The following is a 23,291-nucleotide window of genomic DNA, read 5'->3' as shown; positions in this document are numbered from 1 at the left end:
CATCTGGTGGTTGGACTTGCACCCGGTGGTTGGGCTTGCACCCATGGGGCCCGGCCGGGCATTGCCCGAAGAGGCAACATGGGTCCCCCTTCCCATGAGCTCACCACCTGTGGGAGGGGCCATAAAGGTCGGCTGCAGTGTGAGTTGGGTGGTAGCCGAAGGCGAGGACCCTGGCGGGCTGATCCTCGGCTGCCAGCAGAAGCTGGCTCTGGGGACGTGGAACGTCACCTCTCGGACAGGTAAGGAGCCTGAGCTGGTGCACGAGGTTGAGAGGTACCGACTAGATAGGTGGGCTCACCTCGACGCACGGCTTGGGCTCTGGAACCAGTCTCCTCGAGAGGGGCTGGACTTTCTTCCACTCTGGAGTTGCCCCTGGTGACAGGCACCAAGTGGGTGTGGGGATACTCATTGCCCCCCGGCTTGGGGCCTGTACATTGGGGTTTACCCCGATAGATGAGAGGGTGGCCTCCATCCGCCTTCGGGTGGGGGGACAGGTGCTGACTGTTGTTTGTGCTTATGCACCGAACAACTGTTCAAAGAAACCACCCTTTCTAGAGTCCCTGGGGGGTGCTAGAAAGCGCTCCTGCTGGGGACTCCCTCATTCTGCTGGGGGACCAACGCTCATGGGGGCAATGACAGTGAGACCTGGAGAGGTGTGATTGGGAGGAACGGCCCCCCCGATCTGAACCCGAGTGGTGCGTTGTTGTTGGACTTCTGTCACGGATTGTCCATAACGAACACCATTTCCAAGCATAAGCAGTTGGTACCAGGATACTCTTGGCTGTAGGTCAATGATCGACTTCGTAGTCGTGTCATCAGACTTGCGGCCATATGTCTTGGACACTCGGGTGAAGAGTTTGGCGGAATCCCCTATCAGAGAGAGTTTCAACTCCCACCTCTGGCAGAATTTTGACCACGTCGGAGGCGGGAGACATTGAGTCCGAATGGGCCATGTTTCATGCCTCCATTGTTGAGGCGGCTGACTGGAGCTGTGGCCGCAAGGTGGTTGGTGCCTGTCGCGGCGACAACCCCCAAACCCGTTGGTAGACACCAGCGGTAAGGGATGCCCTTTTTGGCTTGTGGGACTCCAGAGGCAGCTGACAGGTACCGGCAGGCCAAGTGCAACACGGCTTCGGTGGTCTCTAAGGCAAAAACTCGGGCGTGGGGGGAGTTTGGTGAGGCAATGGAGAACGACTTCCAGACGGCTTCGAGGAGGTTCTGGTCGGCGATCCGGCGACTCAGGAGGGGGAAGCAGTGCAACATCAACACTGTGTACAGTGGGGATGGGGTGCTGCTGACATCAACTCGAGACGCTTTGGGTCGTTGGCGGGATTACTTCGAAGATCTCCTCAATCCCACTGAAACTCCTTTCAATGAGCAAGCAGAGTCTGGGGACTCAGGAGTGGGCTGTCCTATCTCTGGGGTTGAGGTTGCAGAGGTGGTTAAATAGCTCCTCGGGGGCAGGGCCCCAGGGGTGGATGAGATACGCCCGGAGTTCCTTAACCCTGGATTTCCACTGGACGTGTCACAACCGCGGCACGTCTGCGGCGTTGCAAATAGCTTCCATTCTAATCAATGTGACCATTTCCACTGGCTGCGCTGCGGCACGTCTCAGCAGAAGCGGCTCACCGCGCCGCAGCGCTATCGATAGGTAGCAGTTCTATTTTTGCCGTTTCCGCTGTTGAGTCGTGTCAAGCTCAACAGAGCAGATCCCACCAGACAGCAAATCCGACACAGAATCGAAGTAAAACATTTCCGCCCCCCTTTCAAAATAACAGGTCAACAGTCAATTAATCAGAGCGTCTCGCAGAGTCATAATGTACGACGAGAGACTGATTGTTGAAGTGGAGAAACATAAAATCATTTATGACACCAGATCAACAGTTCTTCCACGTTGGAGAATGAAAAGAAGCTGTGTTGTTTCCTTTAAACACACAGTCTATCGCAGGATCTCGCAAACTCGCGTCCGTTCGAGATTATCGTGCGATCTTCCGTGAATAGCGCTGGCTCCCAAGGCACTGCGCCGCTGCTGTAACACGCCCGGTGGGGGTTGCCAGATGATGAAGTCCTGTTTGCCTCATCGGGCTGTGATCTCCAGCTCTCACTGGAGCGGTTCGCAGCTGGGTGTGATGCGGCTGGGATGAGAATCAGCACCTCCAAATCCGAGACCATGGTCCTCAGCCAGAAAAGGGTGGAGTGCTCTCTTCAGGTCGGGGATGAGATCCTGCGCCAAGTGGAGGAGTTTAAGTATCTTGGGCTCTTGTTCACGAGTGACGGAAAAATGGAGCGAGAGAGAGGATTGGTGCTGCGTCCGCAGTAATGCAAACTCTGCATCGGTCTGTCTTGGTGAAGAAGGAGCTGAGCCAAAAGGTGAAGCTCTCAATTTACCAGTCGATCTACGCTCCTATCCTCACCTATGGTCACGAGCTGTTAGTGACCAAAAGAACGAGATCACGGATACAAGCAGTGGCTGGGGAGAGAGAAGTCTGGGTTTCTCTGCTCAAGCTACTACTCCCGTGACCTGACCTCGGGTAAGCGGTAGAAGATAAATGGATATATATATTCCAAACACAATTTTCTGTAGGAGCAGCTGGACTGACGGAACATCGACGGAGCCAGTATGGGACGCAAGCAGAGTCGTTGGATTCCTGGGGTTCGAGTTAATAGTCTCAATGAGTAGATTCAGGTCTTGATGATGATATCAATTTAGTAAATTATGTTGTTCTTTAGAGGGAAATAGCACTAAATCACAACATACATTACATACACAATAAAATTGGTAGTAAAGTTACCCATAAGAATCTCCTCTTTGGCAATACTAGCTGTCAAACACTGGAGTTGGCTCATATGTGCCATTCCTAAAAGTAGGAACACCATCATCATCATAATTTACAAAATTGACATCATGTGAAATAAAAAATTATTTTAGTTATTGAAAGAATTCACTCCAAAATCATAATCGACTCATTGACTTTTTGCGAGCAACAAAGCTACATTTTCACTTCCTGACTGACGTCAACAAGGATGCCAAAAGACCCTGTCTGTCTTTTTATATACAGCACATCTGTGTGGACACCAGTGTGATGGACAGCTGGTATCATCCAATAGGAACCTGGTAGAAGAAGATGTCTGTGAACATCTGGTTGCAAAACCACCATCACAAATCTCAGCTTCAAAAGTGGGATTTCAGATTCTTGTGGGCGACGTCACATCCGATTGTGTCAGCTCGTCATTCAGCCTCGTCCTGACACACAGACAGACATGTTCAAGCAATCATCTGGGTCAGTGTTTTAAGTCCGGGACATAGAACCAACATCTTGATTTTATCATTTTGTATACTCTGTTTAGATCTTTCCAATTCATGAGAACAATATCTATCAGGCAGATCTTCTTGGGGACCCCTAAAGCGAGAAGCTGAAAGAAGAAGTAGAAGAAGAAGAATACCTATTAAAAGTGTTGAGTAGAAATATTATATTCACTGACTTGTTGCCACATTTCTGTCCTGTAGGACATCATAATAAGGACTGTGTGTTTGAAGTTTAAACCATTCTTGGGAATGTTCAGGATCATTTAAATATACATGTTGGCAAACTGTGAAACACAAGTCCAGTTTTAAAGGTGAAGTAAGTAGTTTATAGTGCCATCTAGAGGAGAGGCTGAAATTTACAACAAAGAACTGCTCCTCTGCTCACCCCCTCCCTTCCCTGAGCGATACGGTATCCTCAGCCGGTCAAATGTCGTCCTCGTCGTCTTTCTCCGTGTGGGTTCGTGAGGCGAGGGAGAGGGCGAGCTACCGCGGCCGTAGCAGATGAAGCGGAGAGAGTGGAGGCGGGACTTCTGCTACAAGTAAAGAGACGCTTGACTTTTTGAAACACTACGAAAATGAAACAAAGAATATTATACAGCGACTAGACAATGCAGGAGCACATAATATGTATACAAAAGTGGATTTTGGGTTATATAAACTCATAAATACTACACAGTGTCCATTTAAGTTATCGTAATATGGACTTTATTTTTACTTATATTTAAATAAATAGATGTTGTGAACATCTAATTCCGACAGATCTACATATGGATAAAGAAAACTGGAGCGCTGGCACTTATTTTTTTCCCACTTCATGCACTGGTCTGTGTGAATACCTCACATGCACACACACACACATGCATAAAAACATTATCTGCATACACACACCAGTGCATGTTTGCACGAGAAGCAGTTGCAGTTGTGTGCACATGAGAGCACAGCCTCGTTTTTTTATTTGCCTGATGGATTATTCAGGTTGAACTTGACATGCTGCCTATAAATCAGTCCCAACTGTCTGGCGAAACACACTGACAGCCACAAAATCACCTGTAAGTCTTTTTACACGTGCCAAGAATCTGACTCGCTGCTGACGCTGTAAACAAAGTGCATAATAAACCTGTCAGAGTTATTAAACGGGGGTGGCAGAGATCAGAACAAGACTTGGCACACTCAGGTTTGTATAGTGTCAGAAAAGTTGGGGCGGCCATAATGTTTAGCTCAGAGTAAACTTTGACACATTTTATGAAAACAGCATATCGGCCACTGATATGATGAATGTTACTTCTTTCATTACCCGACAAATCTGACAGTCGTGCACTAACACCCACCTCACTCTGCTGGCTCAGGTTCAGCAGTGTGACTTCACCCAAACTATAAACACAGTCACAGTACGCTTTATTAGGTACACAGGACAGCTAATAAAGTGTCAGGAGTGGCACCTGTTGTGATATTGGGCGGTTTTAGCTGTTGTGGGTGCAGAGCTGGTCTCCCTCGTACAACATGAGTGGTTATTTGAGTTACTGTTGCCTTTCAATCATCTCAAAATAATCTGGCCATTTTTCTCTGACCTCTGGCACCAACGAGGCATTTTCATCCATTTTTCTCTCTTTGTTTTTGGACCGTCAGAACAGCCCATGTGGCAACAACAACTAAACCACGCTCAGTCACTTTTCTCCTGGTGCCGATGCTCGCTTTGAAGTTCAGCAGGTCGACATGATCATTTCTACACTTCTACAGTTGTTGCCATGTGGGTTAGTTGATTGGATATAGGTGTACCTAACAAAGTGACTGATGAGTGTTTGTATTAAAAAAAACTTCACTACTTTACTTTTGTTTTGTTTTTTTGTTTTAATTGCATTTTAAATCACTGGCCTTTTATTTGGTATTTTATTAGTTGTATTGAGCGTTGCCAGTGTTATTTTAATGAACCTGTATTGGTTTCTGTGGTTACTTTGATTGGTTTTGATTTTTAGAAGGAGATTTTAACTGTAAATATTATTTATTGCCCTGTTTTTGATATTTTAAATCATATTTGGCCAAACACCATTTGCTGCTACTACACTCACACTCACTGATAACATGACTGCTGGAAAGAAAAGAAGAAAAACAAGTACAAATTGTTGTGGTTTTTATGTCGTTCATTTACAAAGAGTGCAACTTGCCAAGATGGACGTCAAATTCCAAAGGGCCACCTTCCTGAGCTCCTTATAAGGTCCTGGGGAAAAAAAGCCTTGGTACAATGTACATTTGATAAAAGGTCAACTCTGTAAAGTAACAGCAATTATGGAATCTCATCTATAGTAAAAATGCTAAAAATTAACATTTGTCATTGAGTATTAATGACACAGTGTGCACAGAGGCTTGCATTCATCAGTTCTCTGACTAATGTGCAACAAACACGTAGTTCAGTGCAAAACAAATACAGATGGATTATTTCCTTGTGTGATTAATTTCGCAGGAAATATTTGCCTTTTAATTCCACTTGCAATCTCCCACTGCTGGTCAGAGATAAGGAATTAGAACACATACTGCATCTTGTTTAGCTTTAAGATCCATGTCTTAGTTTATTTAAAGCTAGTAGCCCTCACTACAGAGGTAAATCTTAAATATTTACTGGATATACTGGTAGGACATTTATAAATGTCCTTGGGTGTGCTGAATAGATTGTGCTGGAATATTAAACAGGGACATAAATTCAGTGAGAACTAAACCAGGGCAGAGTTGCTGCATCTAATATCGACCGTAAAAACTTTGAACACAGCAAATACGTGTGAAAGCTATAATGTAAAACAAATAGGTGACTTTTATATGACACAGACTATTATTATCAGCCGCGGTTGGTGTGATGCATGGGTCACCATTCAGCTTCAAAGGAACACAGGACATGAATGATGTATTAAAGGGATAGTTTTTTTGAGGCGTGGTTATATGAGGTATTGACCCACAATCAACCGAGTTGGCTAAGTCTGGAACCTGGATACTTGGGGTGAATTCCAATTCCTTGCTTAACCCTCAATCTTAACCCTCAATCTCAAAAATGTGCGCTCCCTCTAGTGCAAGTGCTGTCCCGATTCTCAGAAAAATTAAGTTGAGGGTCAAGGGCTGTATCGCCCTCAATATTGAGATTTTCCAAGACCACCCTTGGGAGCAAGGGCTACCCAGAATGCATTGCGTGTTTTCACATAAGAAAGATGGCACCGAAAGCAGCGAAGCGAGTGCGATACAAATGAAGTATTTTCTTTGTTAATAGAGATATAAAAATTATGAAAACCATTGTATTATCTTAGTTTAGGCCCATATTATGGATTACTGACGTCATTGTTGCGTAACATTTATTTTTCTTTTACGATCTTTTGTCAATAGTCGGCCGGTGCGCACAAGCGATGGTTTGCTATGGTTTACTTTTCAATAAGCCGTGGTGTGTGGTAACTGTCAGCTGAATATGTCCGTGGTTGTGGTATTTGTATGAGTATCATCTTATAACTAACTGACAACCTAATAACTTGACTGAAATAAAGTAATAAATAATTGTGACATAAATGTGTTCTTCTTCTTCTTTTTTTGGAGTTGACAGACTGGACGCAGCTGTCGTGTTATTCTGCCCCCTACAGTCTGAAGATGTATCTGCATTTAAGGGGTGTCCCATTTCTAAGTGACAAAATAACCCTCAACACTTGGTTTTGAGGGCCAGTTAAGATAAGGGTTGAGCTTGAGGGTTAAGATTAAGGGTTGAGATAGGAATTGGAATTGGCCCTTGCTCTCACAGTAGAAAAAAAGTTGAATTGAGAAAATTATCAACATTTTTACCTGACAGCACACAGAGACATTGATCCACTGAAGTCTCCATCATTTAGTTCAAATCTTTTATTTTCTGACTTTGGTGTTTGAAATCCTTTGCTTGGATTTACCTAAATGTGAGATACCTGTGAGATAAAAATGTTGATTTTCTGTATGGACTTTGGTACAGGAGAGTGAGGATATTATACCACAGAAAACTTTTACTCTGGAGTCTCTAAATTAGGTCCAGTAAGACCTTCATAAAGGAAAAGGTAATTATTTCACTGCAGGAAACCTGAAGCCTGAATCTGTGCTGGTTTGCACCTCAGACCGCTGGCTGTTTCCATCCAGTTACATGTAAACACGATTACAAGCTATATACTGTACACATGTTATTTCACTACCACCAGCGAAACTAATGACTGTTGGCACTTTATGTTCATCCAGGGTCATTTTTACGATTTTACTGTGATACATTGTGCTCTCTCATACGCACATGTTCACCGGCTGAGTATGTGTGTGAGGCTGATGTGACAGAATGCCTTAATTATGGATTAATTGTGTCATTAGCAGGTTTCTGCTGTTGGCACCACATTGTGCCTGTCAAGGTTAATTACTGGAACATGTTTATTTGCTGTCAGCCACTGCCGCAAGCTGTCACTTGCATGGAAACACAGACAAACACTCAGCAGACGCTGTTCACTCAAACAATCCACAGTCACCTTGCGTCCTTCAAGCCCTCAACATTTTCCTCAACTCCTTTTTTTTGTTTGTTTTCTGCCTCATCAGACTTTGTACAGCACTCACTCAGCCACCAATACAACATGAACACCAATTACGCAGTTTCACAATGAACAAAAGTCACCTGACCTGGCAGGGCTCATCTTTCAAAACTCTGTGCAATACTCTCCTATACCTGTAAAGCTGTAGTATGCAAGATTGGAATTGTTGATTGTTGAGTCCTTAGGAATCCACAGGAGGTAATTACACTCATTGCATTTACATGCATGTTAAAAGTTAAAAAGAAAAGATTTTAGTCGACAAAAGACAAAAATGTGTTTTTTTTAATGTTATGTAACCACATTAGCTTGTCTTAGTCGGACTAACATACCTGAATAATGTGATTCATAGTCCGATTAGTCGGACTTGGCCTTCTGTGCATGCATCAACAATTCTTTCACGGTCTTTGTACCGGCAGTAGAAGTAGGTGACATATAAACTAGTCCACTGTGTGAGATCATTTAGGATTCAGCGTAGACTACGATGAGAATGAGAAAATGAATGTCAACAAACAAACCAACCACGGTGTGCAAGCATCTGTTATGCAGCGCAGTGAAGTTGGTTTGAAGTTGGATATTGTACAGACACTCGCTCTACAGCGCCAAGGATATCGCGTGTTTGTCGTGCTAACGCTACCAGGAATGCCATGATATTCCATTCGAGCTCGCGGTTCGAATCCCGTGTCTCCCTGAACTTCTTCAATTGCAAACTACATGTAAATAGATGGTTATGGTATTAATGAAGCAGTTTTTGCTTGTAAACATTTCAGTATGTATTTACTTTACTTTAACATTGTGTGCTGTATGTTAACATTAAAATATTTTGTTTCGCAAAATTACTGACTATTACCAGTAATATAAAAGGTATAAGGTTACCATTTTCTTTTTATGTAAACCTTACTTATCATTATGATTAAGAAATAGACAATCATTTGGTAATTAAATGATGATATAACTTGATTTTGATGTGTGAAGCAATATCACACTCTCTCTTGTTATAGAATTACAATAACTTGCAACTTGGCCCTTTGATATGATCAGACACTTCAAATGTGTGCATGGGACTAATAAAGGATTATTTCATATTATGATGTGTATTGTATTTGAATGAAAAAGAACACGTACTGTATAAAGTCATCTTAATACAAATCTGATACAAAAAAAACAAAAACGAGTGAGCATTCTAATAAATATATACACATTAATAATAATAACTCCAGTGAAATGGTCAATATAACAGAACAGCTTATAGCAATATACATTAATATAAACATATAGAACAGAACACCTTATATATATACACATATACACACACACATATTACCAGATAAAAAAGAACACCTTATGCATACATATACACACACACACACATAAATTAAAAATTTTAAAATTATCAAGGGGGAGTACCTTTTTTTTCATAACCACGGGCTTCAGGAGCTCTGTGCATCCCTAATGTATATGTACTGACTAAGTATATTTTTTACTTTGAGAATCCGCTCTGGGAAACGTATTATTTTTTATTTTTGTGTGTGAACACTCGGAGCCGTAAGACACTCTATTAGCTGCTATTACCACTGCTGAAGTAGCAACATTGAATGCACAGCAGCTAATGTTCTCATTTGAAAATTGTGCTTTCAAATGAAAATTATAGTTACTGTGGTTATTAGTGACAATTATGGCATACTGCTTTATAAAAATGTTAATTAGTTTTAATTTAATTAACAGCCGATAAAGAGAAGAGTCCACAAATTGCTATTTAAAGCAGTATTTAGACTTACAAACAGCAACTACACACAACTAAAAGTCATATTTAGATTTACAGTAAAAGTGTAGCATCGTGAGTGATATGATGTGTTTGCTTTTTGCAAGGTTTTTGCTTGACGATGAAAAATAAGTCACCAAAAAGTCCATATGTTACGGCTCAAAAGGGGTTTATTCCGAATATGACAGCTGTTCATCTGTTTTTCTTTCCTTGTGCATGAGAAACGCTTTAAGTCTGTCTGACGTTGTCCATGTGTGTGAAAGTGCACGACTTTAAACGAAAACACCGCGAATAGTGAGGAAGAACAGACGAGGCATAAATGTCATAAATAGTCACAACTGTCTGGTTTGATGGTTGCACTGTTCAAAATCTAAACTCAAAACAAACATCACGATTCATGATGTTTTGCCTAAATTTGGTCTCAATTTATGATTTTTTTATTATTATTATTATTTAACGATAAACAACTTGATACCAGATGGTGAGCAGATGTGACAAGAGTCAAGACGCCAGGAAAAAGTCTGAGGATCAACTTGTAAAACTTAAGAAAGCAAGAAAGATATTAGGAAAGGATCTTTCTTGTCACTATACAACCAGACCTTCACAACGACATGAGGTCAGATGGAAGGTTGATCAGAGCCACTGTGACTGAACGTGTTACCACAATAAACCAACCTGAGCGAATGTGTTTCACACTCATTTTTGATGGTTGGAGGAAACATGCAAACTCGACAGCATTGTGCATTGTGGCCTCACGATAAGATCACTGGTTCAATTGTATGGGGTTTGCAAGTTCTTCAGAATTAAGGATGGATACAAACTCAATGAATATGAATGCAGTGCAGACGGATAGACACACAAAAGACAATATCCTAAATAACAGAACCTTGTTCCCCCTCCCAAATGAGGAGTTCACAGAATGTTCGGGAAGAACGACGACACAACTTAAATCAGCCTTCCACAAAAAGCAGAAAACGCTGAGAGGAAGTAAGCAGGACAGACGAAAGGAACGAGCAAAAATGGCTACTTTGATTGATTTCAGCTGTAATCGGCTCACTAACTCATCTCCTGACATCTCTCTGTTTCTCTCTCTCTCTTTCTCTCACTGACTCTCCGACCAGTAAAAGCCCAGTCAGGTCCTGGCTGAGCAACTGTGTGAAGACAAACCATTTATCAGCCTGTCAGCTCTTGCTGCCTGTTATTCCAGACAGTCAGACTGTCCAGGCAGTCCACAACACAATAACTGTGACTGAGAGGAGCTGACACACACACACACACAGAGAGAGAGAGAGAGGTTGGTTCTGCATACACATAGAAAACTGTATGTTAACATATATAGAAAATACTACATACTATGCTTCATATACATTCAAAGACAGAATATAAAAGTACACACACACACACACACACACACACACACACACACACACATGCACCTCAATGTGACAGACAGTAATTTAAAATGGTGACAGGTTGACTGATGGTTTGGGTGTCACTGTGTTAAATAACAGCAGAGCCAGCCACCTGCTCTCCAGACCCAGGCAGGAGACGTGGACTGAGAGCGCCATCAAGTGCACAAATGGGGAACTGCGTAGTTGTTATTAATACAATTATTTATTTTTTTATCTAAAATTAGATCAGTGAACGGGAAAATACCTCATGTTTTCATGTTAATTTTGGAGGGAAATGATATCTCAAACCTCAATCCACTGTGGCTAAGAGAGGGTTTTCAAAATACTTTTGACATTTGTTTAAAGAAAGAAAATCAGCTGATGTTTTCCCTGTTGGAATAACTCAGTTTCATTCTAGCATTAGAGAAAAGGTCCCTCATTCTGATGCTCAGCAGCTCATCTTGACCACTGTCTGGTAGAAAACCAGACATGTATATTTTGAACATCAACAACAGGTTGAATTATAAACCTGTAAAAAAAATAATGTGGGACAAAGAGATTAATCAGGCATGAGAGCGTATGATTGTTACAGCTAACAAATTCTGGTCAAAACTAATATTTAACTACACACTGGACCTGAGTAAATCATCAAACTCAAACACCATACAAAGATATTACGGTTTTAAAACTCAAATTTATGTTTCCGATAACTCATCCAAGAGAAGAAAAAAGGAACCACAAGGAAAATCACCACACACTGTAGTTTATGTGCATTAGCATTTTAATTGGACAAAGCAAGAAAACATTGATTACAGTAGCAGAGTCATCAGTTCTCGGGGCTAACACCTTTCTAAACAAAAGGGTCTGAAAATGTCTGTAGGCACTGCCTAATTAAAAAGAGAATCTTGTCAGCTAAAAGAAACCAGCTCTATAAGGCAACGGTTACAATGGCCTCTCCATTTCTCTGGCAAAAAAGAGCAAGTGTAAAGGTTGAATCCACTTAAGATTTTGATATAAAACACCGGTGTTTCAGTAGATATTTAAAAAAAACATCACAAGTGTCAAACATATTCACCCTTTAACATTTGAACTGTGTTACATTTTAAGTATGCACTGCATGGCAATGCTGTCTTATCCCTGCATGGAAGAATCACGTGTGTGTGTGTTGCACTGTGCCAGTGTCACTTCTCATAGTGCCACTCTGCAACTTACAATGTTGGCGTCAACTGTCGAGTTATCAAAACAAAAAAGAAAAAGCAAGCACCCACAGTTAACAGTAGCATTTTACTTACACGGTTTCAAATGAATGAGTGAACAAACGAATGGTTATTTACAGGCGGCGAAAGGATTTGAGGCTGTCTGAAAGATGTGGAGGAGAAACGGAATGCAAAAAAAAAAGAGAAAAGCAAACTCTTGGTTGTCAAATTTGTCCATGTACAGGAGAAGAAAAAACTGTGCAATATTTATCTGCCCTTACAGAGAAACAGCAGTGGCAACAATCCCTGCACTTGATTTTAATCCGAGAAAATGAAAAAAAAATGAAAACAGATTTCCATTCCTCAAATAATAACTAAGGATCATAACTTAGCACAATTCAGTTTCTTCTTTAAAAAAAAAAAAAAAAGAAAGGACAAACCTCTCGGTGGCTGTCTGAGATGTGAACATGGCAGCAATTTGAAAAAAAAGCCAGAAAAGAAAAATCCAAAAGTTTCTCCTTTACAGTTTTATACTCATTTACAGTTAACTTAAAAATGGTAAGAGCCCTGGTTCTTGGCCAGTCTTGGTTTCCACAAAGGGTGTGAATACCTGTGTGGGTCAAATCGCTCCTCCCTGGTTTCTGTTACCTCACCCCCCCCCACCCACCCCCAATGAAATCCAATTTACATCTCCTTAGACGTCATCAGGTTCCACATCCCAGTTAAAGTCTTAGTCCTGCCACAAATGGAGGCGGTGTTACACAGCCCACGCAGGGCACCGTACAGCCAATAAGAGGCTGATGGTTGACAAATCTCACACCCTGCCCACTTATCAGTGTGTGGGGTATCCTGTGGCTCCCATACCAGGCTGGTTGGCTAGCATACTCCCATTCAATCCCTGTGTAGGCTCCATAACCCCACCGTTACTGATGGCGCTCATGCCAGTCCACCCAGCACTGGCCGGTAAGTGACTGCAAAAAAACGAGGTACAGAGAGAGAGACAGAAAGACAAAATGCCAGCAGGTTAGAAGAGACAAGGCGAAAGGGAGCCAAAGGGGCAGCTTATTTTAGAGCTACTAGAATCTGGACAGGCTAGAATGAATAGAAACAAGGTGGCAAACAGAGTTATCAGAGGTTGTGAGGGTGAGGCAGGCTGGGCAAAAATCAAGCTAGCAAAACATGGGGGGAAAAAAACAGAAAGTTTTGATTGATTAAACATGGGAGGACAAGCAGACAAAGCATACAGGCTAAGCACAGCAAGCTAAATAGTCCTCTCTTCCCCCTCCCAACTTCTGACAAACATACAACAGCTGCAACCAGCCAACAGTTTAAGTGTTTACAGCCATGTTGATGTTGGTTACTTTCCTCTAAACTACTGTGGAAATTCCCACCTAATCCACATGTCAGATTTTGTCTCTCGTTACCCTTGCAATAAAAGTAAATTCTTAATTCAGTGTGGAAAACAGACAGCTTATAAAGGATATGGTTAATCTTCAAAGTCAAGAGAGGCCGGCCCTCTGTCTCAGGAAATTTGTCTCAACATCTCAGTTACAGCTACCTCACACCTTTGTACAGACTGTTCATACACCTGATCATCAAGAATCTTAGACTGTCAACGTCATATGGCCTCTCCTTTATTGGTCTTTGGTGTACAAAGCATCACTGCACATAGGCTGTCTAAATAAAAACAAAATGTGATGACTTAAACCTACGAACTATATTAAACATGACCCACTGACACACATATACAGATCAAATTATCAAGTATATGTAAAAATAAATCAATGAAATCACAAAGAAAAAATATGGTAAAAAGCTACAACATGGATTTAGACAAACAAAACAAATGAACAGCCTTAAAGGTAAATTCTTACACACAGTGGGCAATCTTACAAAAAAGGAAAATTTGCATTCTTCATCAATAAACAATATCTGGGTGTGGACAAGAAATTAAACTTTGTTCTGAGCTTTTAGCACTTATTTGTCAGTTACTTTTAAATTTCTTGAAATGAATTTTTAAAAAAAGCCTTTTGCTAGTTGAAGACAATCTTACAATCATTTATAGGAAAGCTGACAGTTTGTTTGCACTAAAATTCTCAAACCATGAACACATTTGGGAACAAAACCCTTCAGTTACTGTTCGGCAGTGACAGCGGTCACACTGACAAACTGAAAAATGCTTAACAACAAAATAGGAGCTCTGTTTTGTGTGAGTGTGTTTGATCGTTTCTCAATCTTCTTAAAATGGGGGGGGGGGTGAGGGAATGGGGGGGCAGAAGATAATGGCTCCCTCCTGTGGCCAGAGCTGGCTCTCGCTGCCTCGGTCTTGTAGGGGAAGTCTGGTGCTGGAGTTGAGTTGGAGGAGGCGGTGAAGGGAAGCACCATGCTACTTACTTGAAGCCCTGCTGGTTCCAGGCCTGGCTGTGGCTGTAGACGCCATAGGCAGGGACCTGCCACCCGTTCGGGACGTACTGGCTAATCTGGGGCCCGTTGCCGTACCACTGGCCCCACTGGCCATAGGGCTGGGCAGCAGCAGCGAAGCTCATCTTGCTCTGCTGTGAAGTACAGTACAGAGTGTGACATCAGTGTGGTTCACGAAAGCACAAACCACATGCATGAGCATGTGAGACATTGGAGGGATTTTTAAGACACAAAATTATTTTATTTTAAATAAGAGGTAGTAGCATCAACAGATACCAACTGACCTAAAACCCCAGAGAAGAAAAAGAAAGGTGAGCATTTATTCTGTACAACTTTAATAGGGCTGAAAAAGGTTACTAAGTGAATCGATTTTCAAAAGAGTACACGATTGCCTACAAGTTTTTCTTTTTTTCCAAAGAAGTTTTCTGATTTTTCAGCTTCTTAAGTGTGAATATGTTCTGGTTTATTTGCTCCATACAACTCTCCAAGTCCGACTCCGTCTCCACCTTTAAGGTGAGACTGAAAACCCACTTCTTTAGCATAGCCTATAGTCAAAACTAGATCAGGTATGTCCTGATTAAAAAAGTCTAACTTGTATCGCCATAGGCTTAGACTACTAGACTACTGGGGGGAATTTCCCATCATGCACTTAGAGCACACAGACTTTGCACGGGCCGCACTTTCTCTCACTCCGTCCTCTCGATTTCTCCACCTTCACCACTTACCCGGTCCCCCCCCATGACATGTATCCCATAAAACCACATGTATAACTGACTTTTAATCTCTTACAGTTCTGCAGCCACCAGTGAACGGCATGAGGTCAAGGACTCTGTCATCTTCAAGTCTCTGACCACAACAGTCTTCACTACAGGCTGCAACAAACCCAGTGATCCAGATGGATCCTGGCATTTAAATACCTTTTACTCTTTATTCTTTGTAATTGTGTATTGTACTTTTGGGTAACATCTACTGAACGTCTGTCCGTCCAGGGAGTGGATCCCTCACCTGTGGTTCTCCCTAAGGTTTCTACCTTTTTTCCCTGGTAGTTTTTCCTTACCCTGGTCGAGGGTCTAAGGACAGAGGATGTTATCAACCCTGTGAAGCCCCGTGAGACAAACTATGTTTTGTAAACTGTGGGCTATACATATAAAATGTAAATATAACAAATAAATCCTTGGACAAACCCAGACATTTGGGAACATTGTCATTTCCAGGTTTGGTAAACACTTAACATTTTATGGACCAAGCCATTCCACGATTAATTGAGAAAATAAATTGTCAGATTAATCGATTATGAAAACATTTGTTCGTTGCAGCCCTAGATTTCTCCCTGATTGGGGTCACATTGAAACACACTTGAATGATAACTGCCTGTGTTACATAACGCTAACAGCAAAATGTGAAATCCTTGTCACGACTATTTTGATTTTACAGGGAATAAAAAGAACTCTAAATGTTGACAAAGGTAAATTTCAATTAAAACATTATATTCATACTAAAAATGAGGGCCCATGTCAATCCAGCAGTGTGTACATGCAACCCCTTATATCTCCTACCATTACATGGCAATTTATCATCATGGGTTTGCCCTCATTTGCATTTCCACAAACTGGACTAGAAAGTACAGGGAGCATATGCAGTTGGTATGTAGGGGCTGCGCGGAATCAAACTATGTGGACTTGTTTTTGACTGCACAGGCAACTGCAGAAATGGACAGTTGACAAAATGTACACAACTCAGACGCTAGTGGACAGAACGTGGCCTTATCAGGCAATAAAAGTAGTCAAGAACGTTGCATTATGCACTGGGTCACGATAATTTGAAAAGTTTGGGAAACCAATTACAAGAATAACTTTACTATTGCAATAATAATCCAACATTAGTCAGAACAATCATAACTAATGACTGCACCAAGTGACAGATGTCACTAGATTCTTACCCCGTTCTAAATGCTTTCAAGAAGGCAGCGAGGACATGCGGCTTATTACGCTTAGTATTATGGCGTCCTTACCTGGGGCATTGGCATTTGCTGCATTGGGTTCATCATGTCCGGGGTCTCTTTACCCCAGTAGCATTTAACTATGTGTCCTTCTATTGAAGTGCCATTCACTGACACAATGGCATGGGCTGCTGACTCATGGGAGTTAAACCTGGACAAAAATAGACCAGAGTGAGTAGAAAAACCTTGAAACTCATTTCCATTGAATACCACAACTTCTGGAGGAATGTACAGAAAAACAATCATTGTGACTGTTAAAAATCCAAGAAAACCTGGGATTAAATGGGTTTGACCAGTGTTAATGTGTTAAATCAGCATTCACATACAGGCCTAATGACTGCAATGCAAATTGGGAGAAGGAACATGCAAATTGGAGTGAACATGCAAATTCCTTTTTTTGTTCCTGGCATATTTGCGCATTCATCTTCTGGCTATTAGCCATGATTGTTTTTAGTGAACTTTGCTGCAGAGTTTCACCATAATCCGCTTTCATTTCATTTTTAACGTTGACTTTTCCCTCGTTTTTTAGAAAGTGGCTGATTATTGCTGCACTGCATGTATCTAGCTGACATGTTAATGTTACTAAAGGAGCAGATATGAAGTGTTAAAGCACATGTCAACAATTAGAATCGTTATTATAATAAGAAAAACATGTGAATTAACCGCTGTCATGCCAGTAAAATATACCATGGACCAAGAACCAGTGCATCATACTTTGACGCGAATAGAAATAAGAAACATCCTTGCATACCTCACAAATGAATAGCCTTTATCCGGGAAAACTCTGATTTCCATGATTTGTCCAAAGGCAGAGAAAGTCTGTCTCATCAGTTGTTCTGAAAGCAAAACACACACAGAGTACATTAGATATCAATCTGTATGAGCTGGCGTCATGAATAAATAAAAAAATATTTGCTGCATGAGAAACGAGGCACACAGGCATTTGCTGACAACAGGGGATTGAGTATAGGGCTGCAACGATTAGTTGACGTAATTGATTACGTCAACGACAGAAACAACAACAACATGACGCGACGACGCTGATGTGTCGTATTATTGCAAATCACACAGTGGCCGCTTTATGATTCGTGCTTAATGCAGTGCAGCTGCGCTTCATGCAGTGCAAACAAACACTCGAGATATCCAGAACTAGTTACAGGAAGTGGTGGGGGCAGTATTGCTCGTTGTTTACATCCCGCAAGGAAGCAGAGAAGAACGCACAAATTATGGAAACAGACGAAGAGGCTCAAAAAAACTCCGACCCAAAGTTTCGGAACATTTCAGTGAAAATAAACCAGCGAAACGCGTTAAATGCAATCTCTGTGAAGCGCAACTCTCATTCCATGGTAGCACTACGGCGATACACGAACGCCGACACCCCGGAGCCGCTGTATCATCACGTACCCCAAATAAGTAAATTACCAAATAACGTTGATACCTCTTATATATTTTTAAATCACATTCTCATTTATTAATTAACCATCGGCCTATGATGCAAGTACATAATACGTCCATCAGTCGGAAAATCATGGAAGAAGCAATCTTAGCGAACGCTAGTTCACTAACGTTGAATTGAATCGAGTTGAATTACAGGCGAAGCTGCTTTGACATACTTAATTTCAGCCCCCGACGATACTAGCATTTATAATGAATTGTAAACCTCTTTCACTTATCAACTGTGTGATCCGGAGTATATTAATTTGATATTTAAGCTGTAAGAAATCTCTGATAATTCGTTCCAGGTATTTAACTGTGATGAATGTCGTGTTATTAAAGCAGACGTGCAAGTCCACTGAATGTAGGTTAAACAGACGTCCATAGGTGCTAACGAAAATAATTTATGATAAGTCGACTAATCTAAAAATAATCAATAGATGAGTCGACAACAAAAATAATCGTTAGTTGCAGCCCTAATTTAGTATGAACGCCACGTAGAATACACATGGCTTCAATTCTGCAGGAATTAATGCATCAATAAAATAGGGAATAAATTCAACATTATGCTCTTAGAAGTGTATTAATTGCTTGTCAGTGGTAAAGTAAAATAAGGTATAACAGAAAAACAATAATGCGGATGTATATGATTAACATTCAATTGACCAAATCTGAGAATTTAAACTATTAAGAATGTATTCATTAATTAACCAAAATGTCCCTGTGTGTTATTTCTCTGGATCTCGCATGTGGTTTATTTACGACTTCTAACAGCAGAGGGCACACACTAACCAAATAAGCAATTTAATTAACAGGAGAAGAAGTCAGCCTGGAAGTGAAGCCGATTCTGAGCTGTGCCTTTTGACAGGACATGGCACAGAAGAGGTAAGTGCAGGGACAGCTACTGCTGCTTATGGATCACTACTTTTCAAATGAATCCAACAGTAACAGATGTAAAAAGAATATTTCATAATGAAAAAAAAATCATGTACAACAGAGTTTTCTTAACAATTAACCAACCATCATTGGTCAACTTTTTCAAAAATGGACACAATTTGCAACTCTCGATGGCAGCAATAGCAATAAATGATTACAATAATGTTCCTCACCTGTCAGGCCTGAGCTGACGCCACCACAATACACAGTACAGTTGCTGGGACTGGACTGATTGACTACTTCATCAAATGAAAGGTGCTTGGAGTTACCTGAGGAAAGAAAAATAAAACACAGCTGTCACCGTGTGATCCAATAATTTCAACATCCTCAGCATGTAAAACCTGCATATTAATGACCACTCACTTTCATATGTGGCCTTTGGGGCGGGGGGCTTTCTTGTGGCCCAGTTTGTTCGAATCTGTCTTCCCCCTAACCACTGACCCCCCATCTGCTGGATAGCATTCTCTGCATCCTGGAATGAAAAAATAAATAATCTGGTTATTGCACTGAGCTGGAGTGTAGTTAAAGAAACCCAAGGTAAGATGCAAGAAATGTGAAAACTAAAAAGACAGAAAGCATTTTTAAGGGCACAGTTCACAGCCGCACTGACACAATGATGTCTACTAACCCATTTGTTGAAGAAAGACACAAAGCCATAGCCTTTAGATTTCCCTGTAGCCATATCTTTCACAACACGAGCATCTCTGCAGACAAACACAACACAAACAGCAATACATAAAAGGTACCAGGAGAAAATGTATATAAATAACTACAAAAATGTATCTCAAATTGATCTGCCAGCTATTTAGTTATGTTCCTTGATTCACAAAATATCACATCAAAAAAACTAAAAACACTCCGATATTCAGACAAAGGAAGAAGGGAGTGAATTGTTGACACAAAAACTATAACTTTATTTTAATTTCAGTTGAAAAAATATCAAAGCATTTTATATTGTCTATACCTGATTTATTTATCTTTGAATGACTACAGTTAACTATTTTATTGATTAATGTGAAGATTCCGTGAAGTTTTTGGTTTGAAATTAAGAAAACACCCAATAAACATCGTTTAGTATGTATCCAGGTCTTTTATATGTTTCTCAAACAACTGTCAAAATCCTGAAGAAATTTACATTATAATAACATATAAGCACAAGGGAAACGACACATCTGGAAAGATTAAATCTAGAATGATTAAACCTGAGACCATCTGGCATTTTTACTTGAGACATTTTTGAAAGATGCAGCACTGAATGTTTGTCAGTAAATATTGGCTTTATACTTACGATATCCTGCCAAATGGGCCGAAGGCAGTTTTGACGTCTTCTGTTGTTATTTCTGGGCTGAGGTCTCCAACAAAGACATGAAAGTGATCTGTAGGAGTAAAAACTGTTTAGGTCTGGACCATGGTACAGTATGTGTTACAATTATCATCAAGCTAAATACTTTTTTTCCATGACTGTCTTTCAGCCTGAATTTGTCAACTGTGTTAGCGCAGAACAAAACAACTGCAACAAGCAAAACCGTGTGCAGCTTTGCACATTTTATTTATAAATCACAATTTAATGGATTACACACGAGCATTAGGGACACAACCAATGATTGCTATCCATAATTGATAATTCTGTAGATTATTTTCTAAATTGCATAGTATTGGGCTCATCAAGCTAAAACTGTTTCGGTCAGGGTTTATGATTTATTGGTGACAATCGAGTGCATAACTCCAGGGACAAGCACTTGTACTTACTACTGGTGTCTTTTTTCTGGCTGGTTGGTGTTGTGGCCCAGTTTACTTTGACCTCCTGTGGAGAAGGGCAGAGAGAAAACAGGCCAGGTGGGGTATGTTTACATCATTCACAGTCAAGTATGGTTAATTCCAGGGTTGTATACAAGGACTGATTAGTACTACCCATTTCTTATGATATACTACTTTTTCCCCTCTCCCTGTTCTATGCGTGTAAACATAATCCAGTACTTTGTGACTCACAAAATTTCTTTACTGGGTGCTCAAATTTCTAAGCCATAATCATAAAAAAATAGATATGGACCTCATCTAAACAGTTTGGTTTTTAAATTCAGCATCAGCCACTTGATTTTTCCAGTTTATGCTCTAGCAATGAGTGCAGAGGCTCAGCTCAATATTACACTATTCAGTAGCACTTTGAATTTATTTCACAAAGCCCCGTGATATTTTAAATTTTGGGAGATTTAGTCTGTAATGATCTTACATGATCTCAATTATTGTACTATCAGTACAGTGCTAGCTTGCTCAATGGACACCTTAATTATAATTCCATCGATATTTATTGAACCTCTTGCATTACAACATTTAAACCATACATTTGTATCACTCCTCCACACCAAATGAAACACCAAGTAGTTTCATATTATTCAGAATCATTGGGTTTAAAATGATGGAATAAATGTTTCAGACGTGATTATTTCATAGAAGTTTCCAAGATCTAATTAAGAAACTGGCTGAAGCAGCTTCCTCCTGTCAGTTGGGAAACTTCGTAACAGAATATTGCCAGCATTTCACTTTTTTTCTTTTAAATAGAAAAGGCACATTAACTTCCCATACCCAGAGCCCACCCGTCCCCACTCACCCTGTAGATACGATAGCTTACCTTACCCATTATTTTCCTTCCATTTATAGCTGCCAATGAGGCAGCAGCATGCCTGTGGTCATAGAACTCCACAAAGCAGTATGGATCATTTCCAGCTGCCTGTTGACAGGAAAACAACACTAATATTAAGTGCACAGCAGAGATGATGATTTAATCACTTGCAACAGGGGTCACCTACTGTATTTTGGTGTGTCAGGCCTGATATAACAGTATGCACTCTTTATTAGGTACAGCTGTTGTAATGCTTGTTCACACAAATTACACCTGAAAAATTACATGGCAGCATACAATACTAGACGTACCTACATGCAATATAGAAAACGGGTGGAAATTACTTGTTAATGCCAGACCCAGGAGAATGGTCAGCCTAAATGATCCATGACTGAAAGGCAAAAGTAACTCAAGCACTCGTTTAAAACAAAGTATGAAGAAGACCATCTCCTAATTTTGAAGCAGATGGGCTATATTAGCAGAGGACCACACCAGGTACCATTCCAACCACTTCGGTCCCTTGAGTACCTAAATGAAGTGGCCGGTAAATGAAAATACCAAATGAGGGAGATAGTACTTACATCTACTATCATTTTACAGCTCTTGCATGGTCCAATCTGTGTGAAGACCTGTAGGATGAGGGGCTCAGTCACCTCCCTGGACAGATTCCCCACATACCTGCAAACAAGGAGTGATGAGGAGAAACAGGAAGTAGCTTGCAAACAAAGGCTAGTCAACAGGGCTAGCTACGACACACAATAACTCAGTGTTTAAACATTTATATTAGCAATAGTAACGGACTACATGATATTGGGAACATTCTCAATGTTTCACAGATATTATGAGAGTGGCCACCCCCTTAATGGTGTTGGCTCGTACCGTCTCCACGAGCGTTGACGTGGCTCGTCTATCAGCTAGCTAAAGATAACGCTAGCCGGCTCGAGTGGGCCTCATGGAAAAGCGGGTTGGCAACTAACGGTGTTTAACAAACATGCAACGTCTTGGGAGAGTTTACTTAATAATACGTGTTCACGGCGAACAATAGGTCTATTATTGAGAATTAAGCAACCATTTCTCGCGAAAATAGGGGAAGAAGAGGCAGCTGCCTAGCTGTGATCTAATGAGCTAATAGTGGCTAACATTAACTAGCTCTTCAGTTTCATTTTCAGGGGAGTCGCGGCTACAGCTGTTAATACGACGAACTTGCGTTCGTGTCGAAAACCACATTAGTTTTATTACAAATGTAAACGCAGCCACAGTCGAAAAACTATTTTGGTGCTAAGTGGCCACGTGGGTTTTAAATGTTTTAAGTGAAACAACAACGTGCAGACATCTCAGAGGCGGAGTGGTGAGACATAGCCTTTCCATTCCAGGACATAGACAGGGCCGCAGTTACTCACAAGGTTCTGGGTAGATCGTCCTCCATCATCAAGGTTTAGTGGTCGCGTCCTGAGATGTCTTTAATCCAGTGACATATAAATTGTCCTTAATTTGTGTGGCCGCGAATGTACAAACCGAATCAAATGTTTGATGACAGATCGATGGCCCTTTCTGATCTCTCTCTCCCTCTCTCTCTCACACACACATACATACACACTCACACAGCGCAGTCAGGCTCAGTCTGATGCAAACAATAGGAAGTTGAAGATGGCGGAGCGGCGGCGTCAGC

The 23,291-nt window shown here is 41.1% G+C and overlaps 1 protein-coding gene across 1 annotated transcript; it reads right to left on the bottom strand.

The window, feature by feature from the left end:
• Nucleotides 1-12,949: 12,949 nt before the first annotated feature.
• Nucleotides 12,950-23,224, bottom strand: LOC310925262 (cytotoxic granule associated RNA binding protein TIA1-like). Its single transcript, XM_083887160.1, has 12 exons — nt 23,023-23,224; nt 22,204-22,300; nt 21,632-21,730; nt 20,752-20,806; nt 20,291-20,378; nt 19,631-19,706; nt 19,366-19,474; nt 19,176-19,271; nt 17,384-17,468; nt 16,645-16,783; nt 14,607-14,767; nt 12,950-13,183 (listed from the first exon to the last, which is right to left on the bottom strand). Exons 1-12 carry the CDS (start codon nt 23,049-23,051, stop codon nt 13,045-13,047), a joined length of 1,173 nt encoding a protein of 390 aa, XP_083743286.1. The 5' UTR covers nt 23,052-23,224; the 3' UTR covers nt 12,950-13,044.
• Nucleotides 23,225-23,291: the final 67 nt, after the last annotated feature.

The sequence above is a fragment of the Microchirus variegatus genome (assembly GCF_963457635.1).
Source record: "Microchirus variegatus genome assembly, chromosome: 3".
Classification (NCBI taxonomy): Eukaryota; Metazoa; Chordata; class Actinopteri; order Pleuronectiformes; family Soleidae; genus Microchirus; species Microchirus variegatus.
Note: the sequence above shows the minus strand (reverse complement) of the source record. Positions and strands in the feature narration are given on the sequence as shown.

Coding starts and splice junctions, on each gene's coding strand:
- LOC310925262 (XM_083887160.1), bottom strand. CDS start 23,051: ATGATGGAGGACGATCTACCCAGAACCTT. Junction 17,469..19,175: donor CGTCAGCTCAGGCCTGACAG/GTGAGGAACATT, acceptor TTTTGCTTTCAG/AACAACTGATGAGACAGACT. Junction 14,768..16,644: donor AGCAAATGCCAATGCCCCAG/GTAAGGACGCCA, acceptor TGTACTTCACAG/CAGAGCAAGATGAGCTTCGC.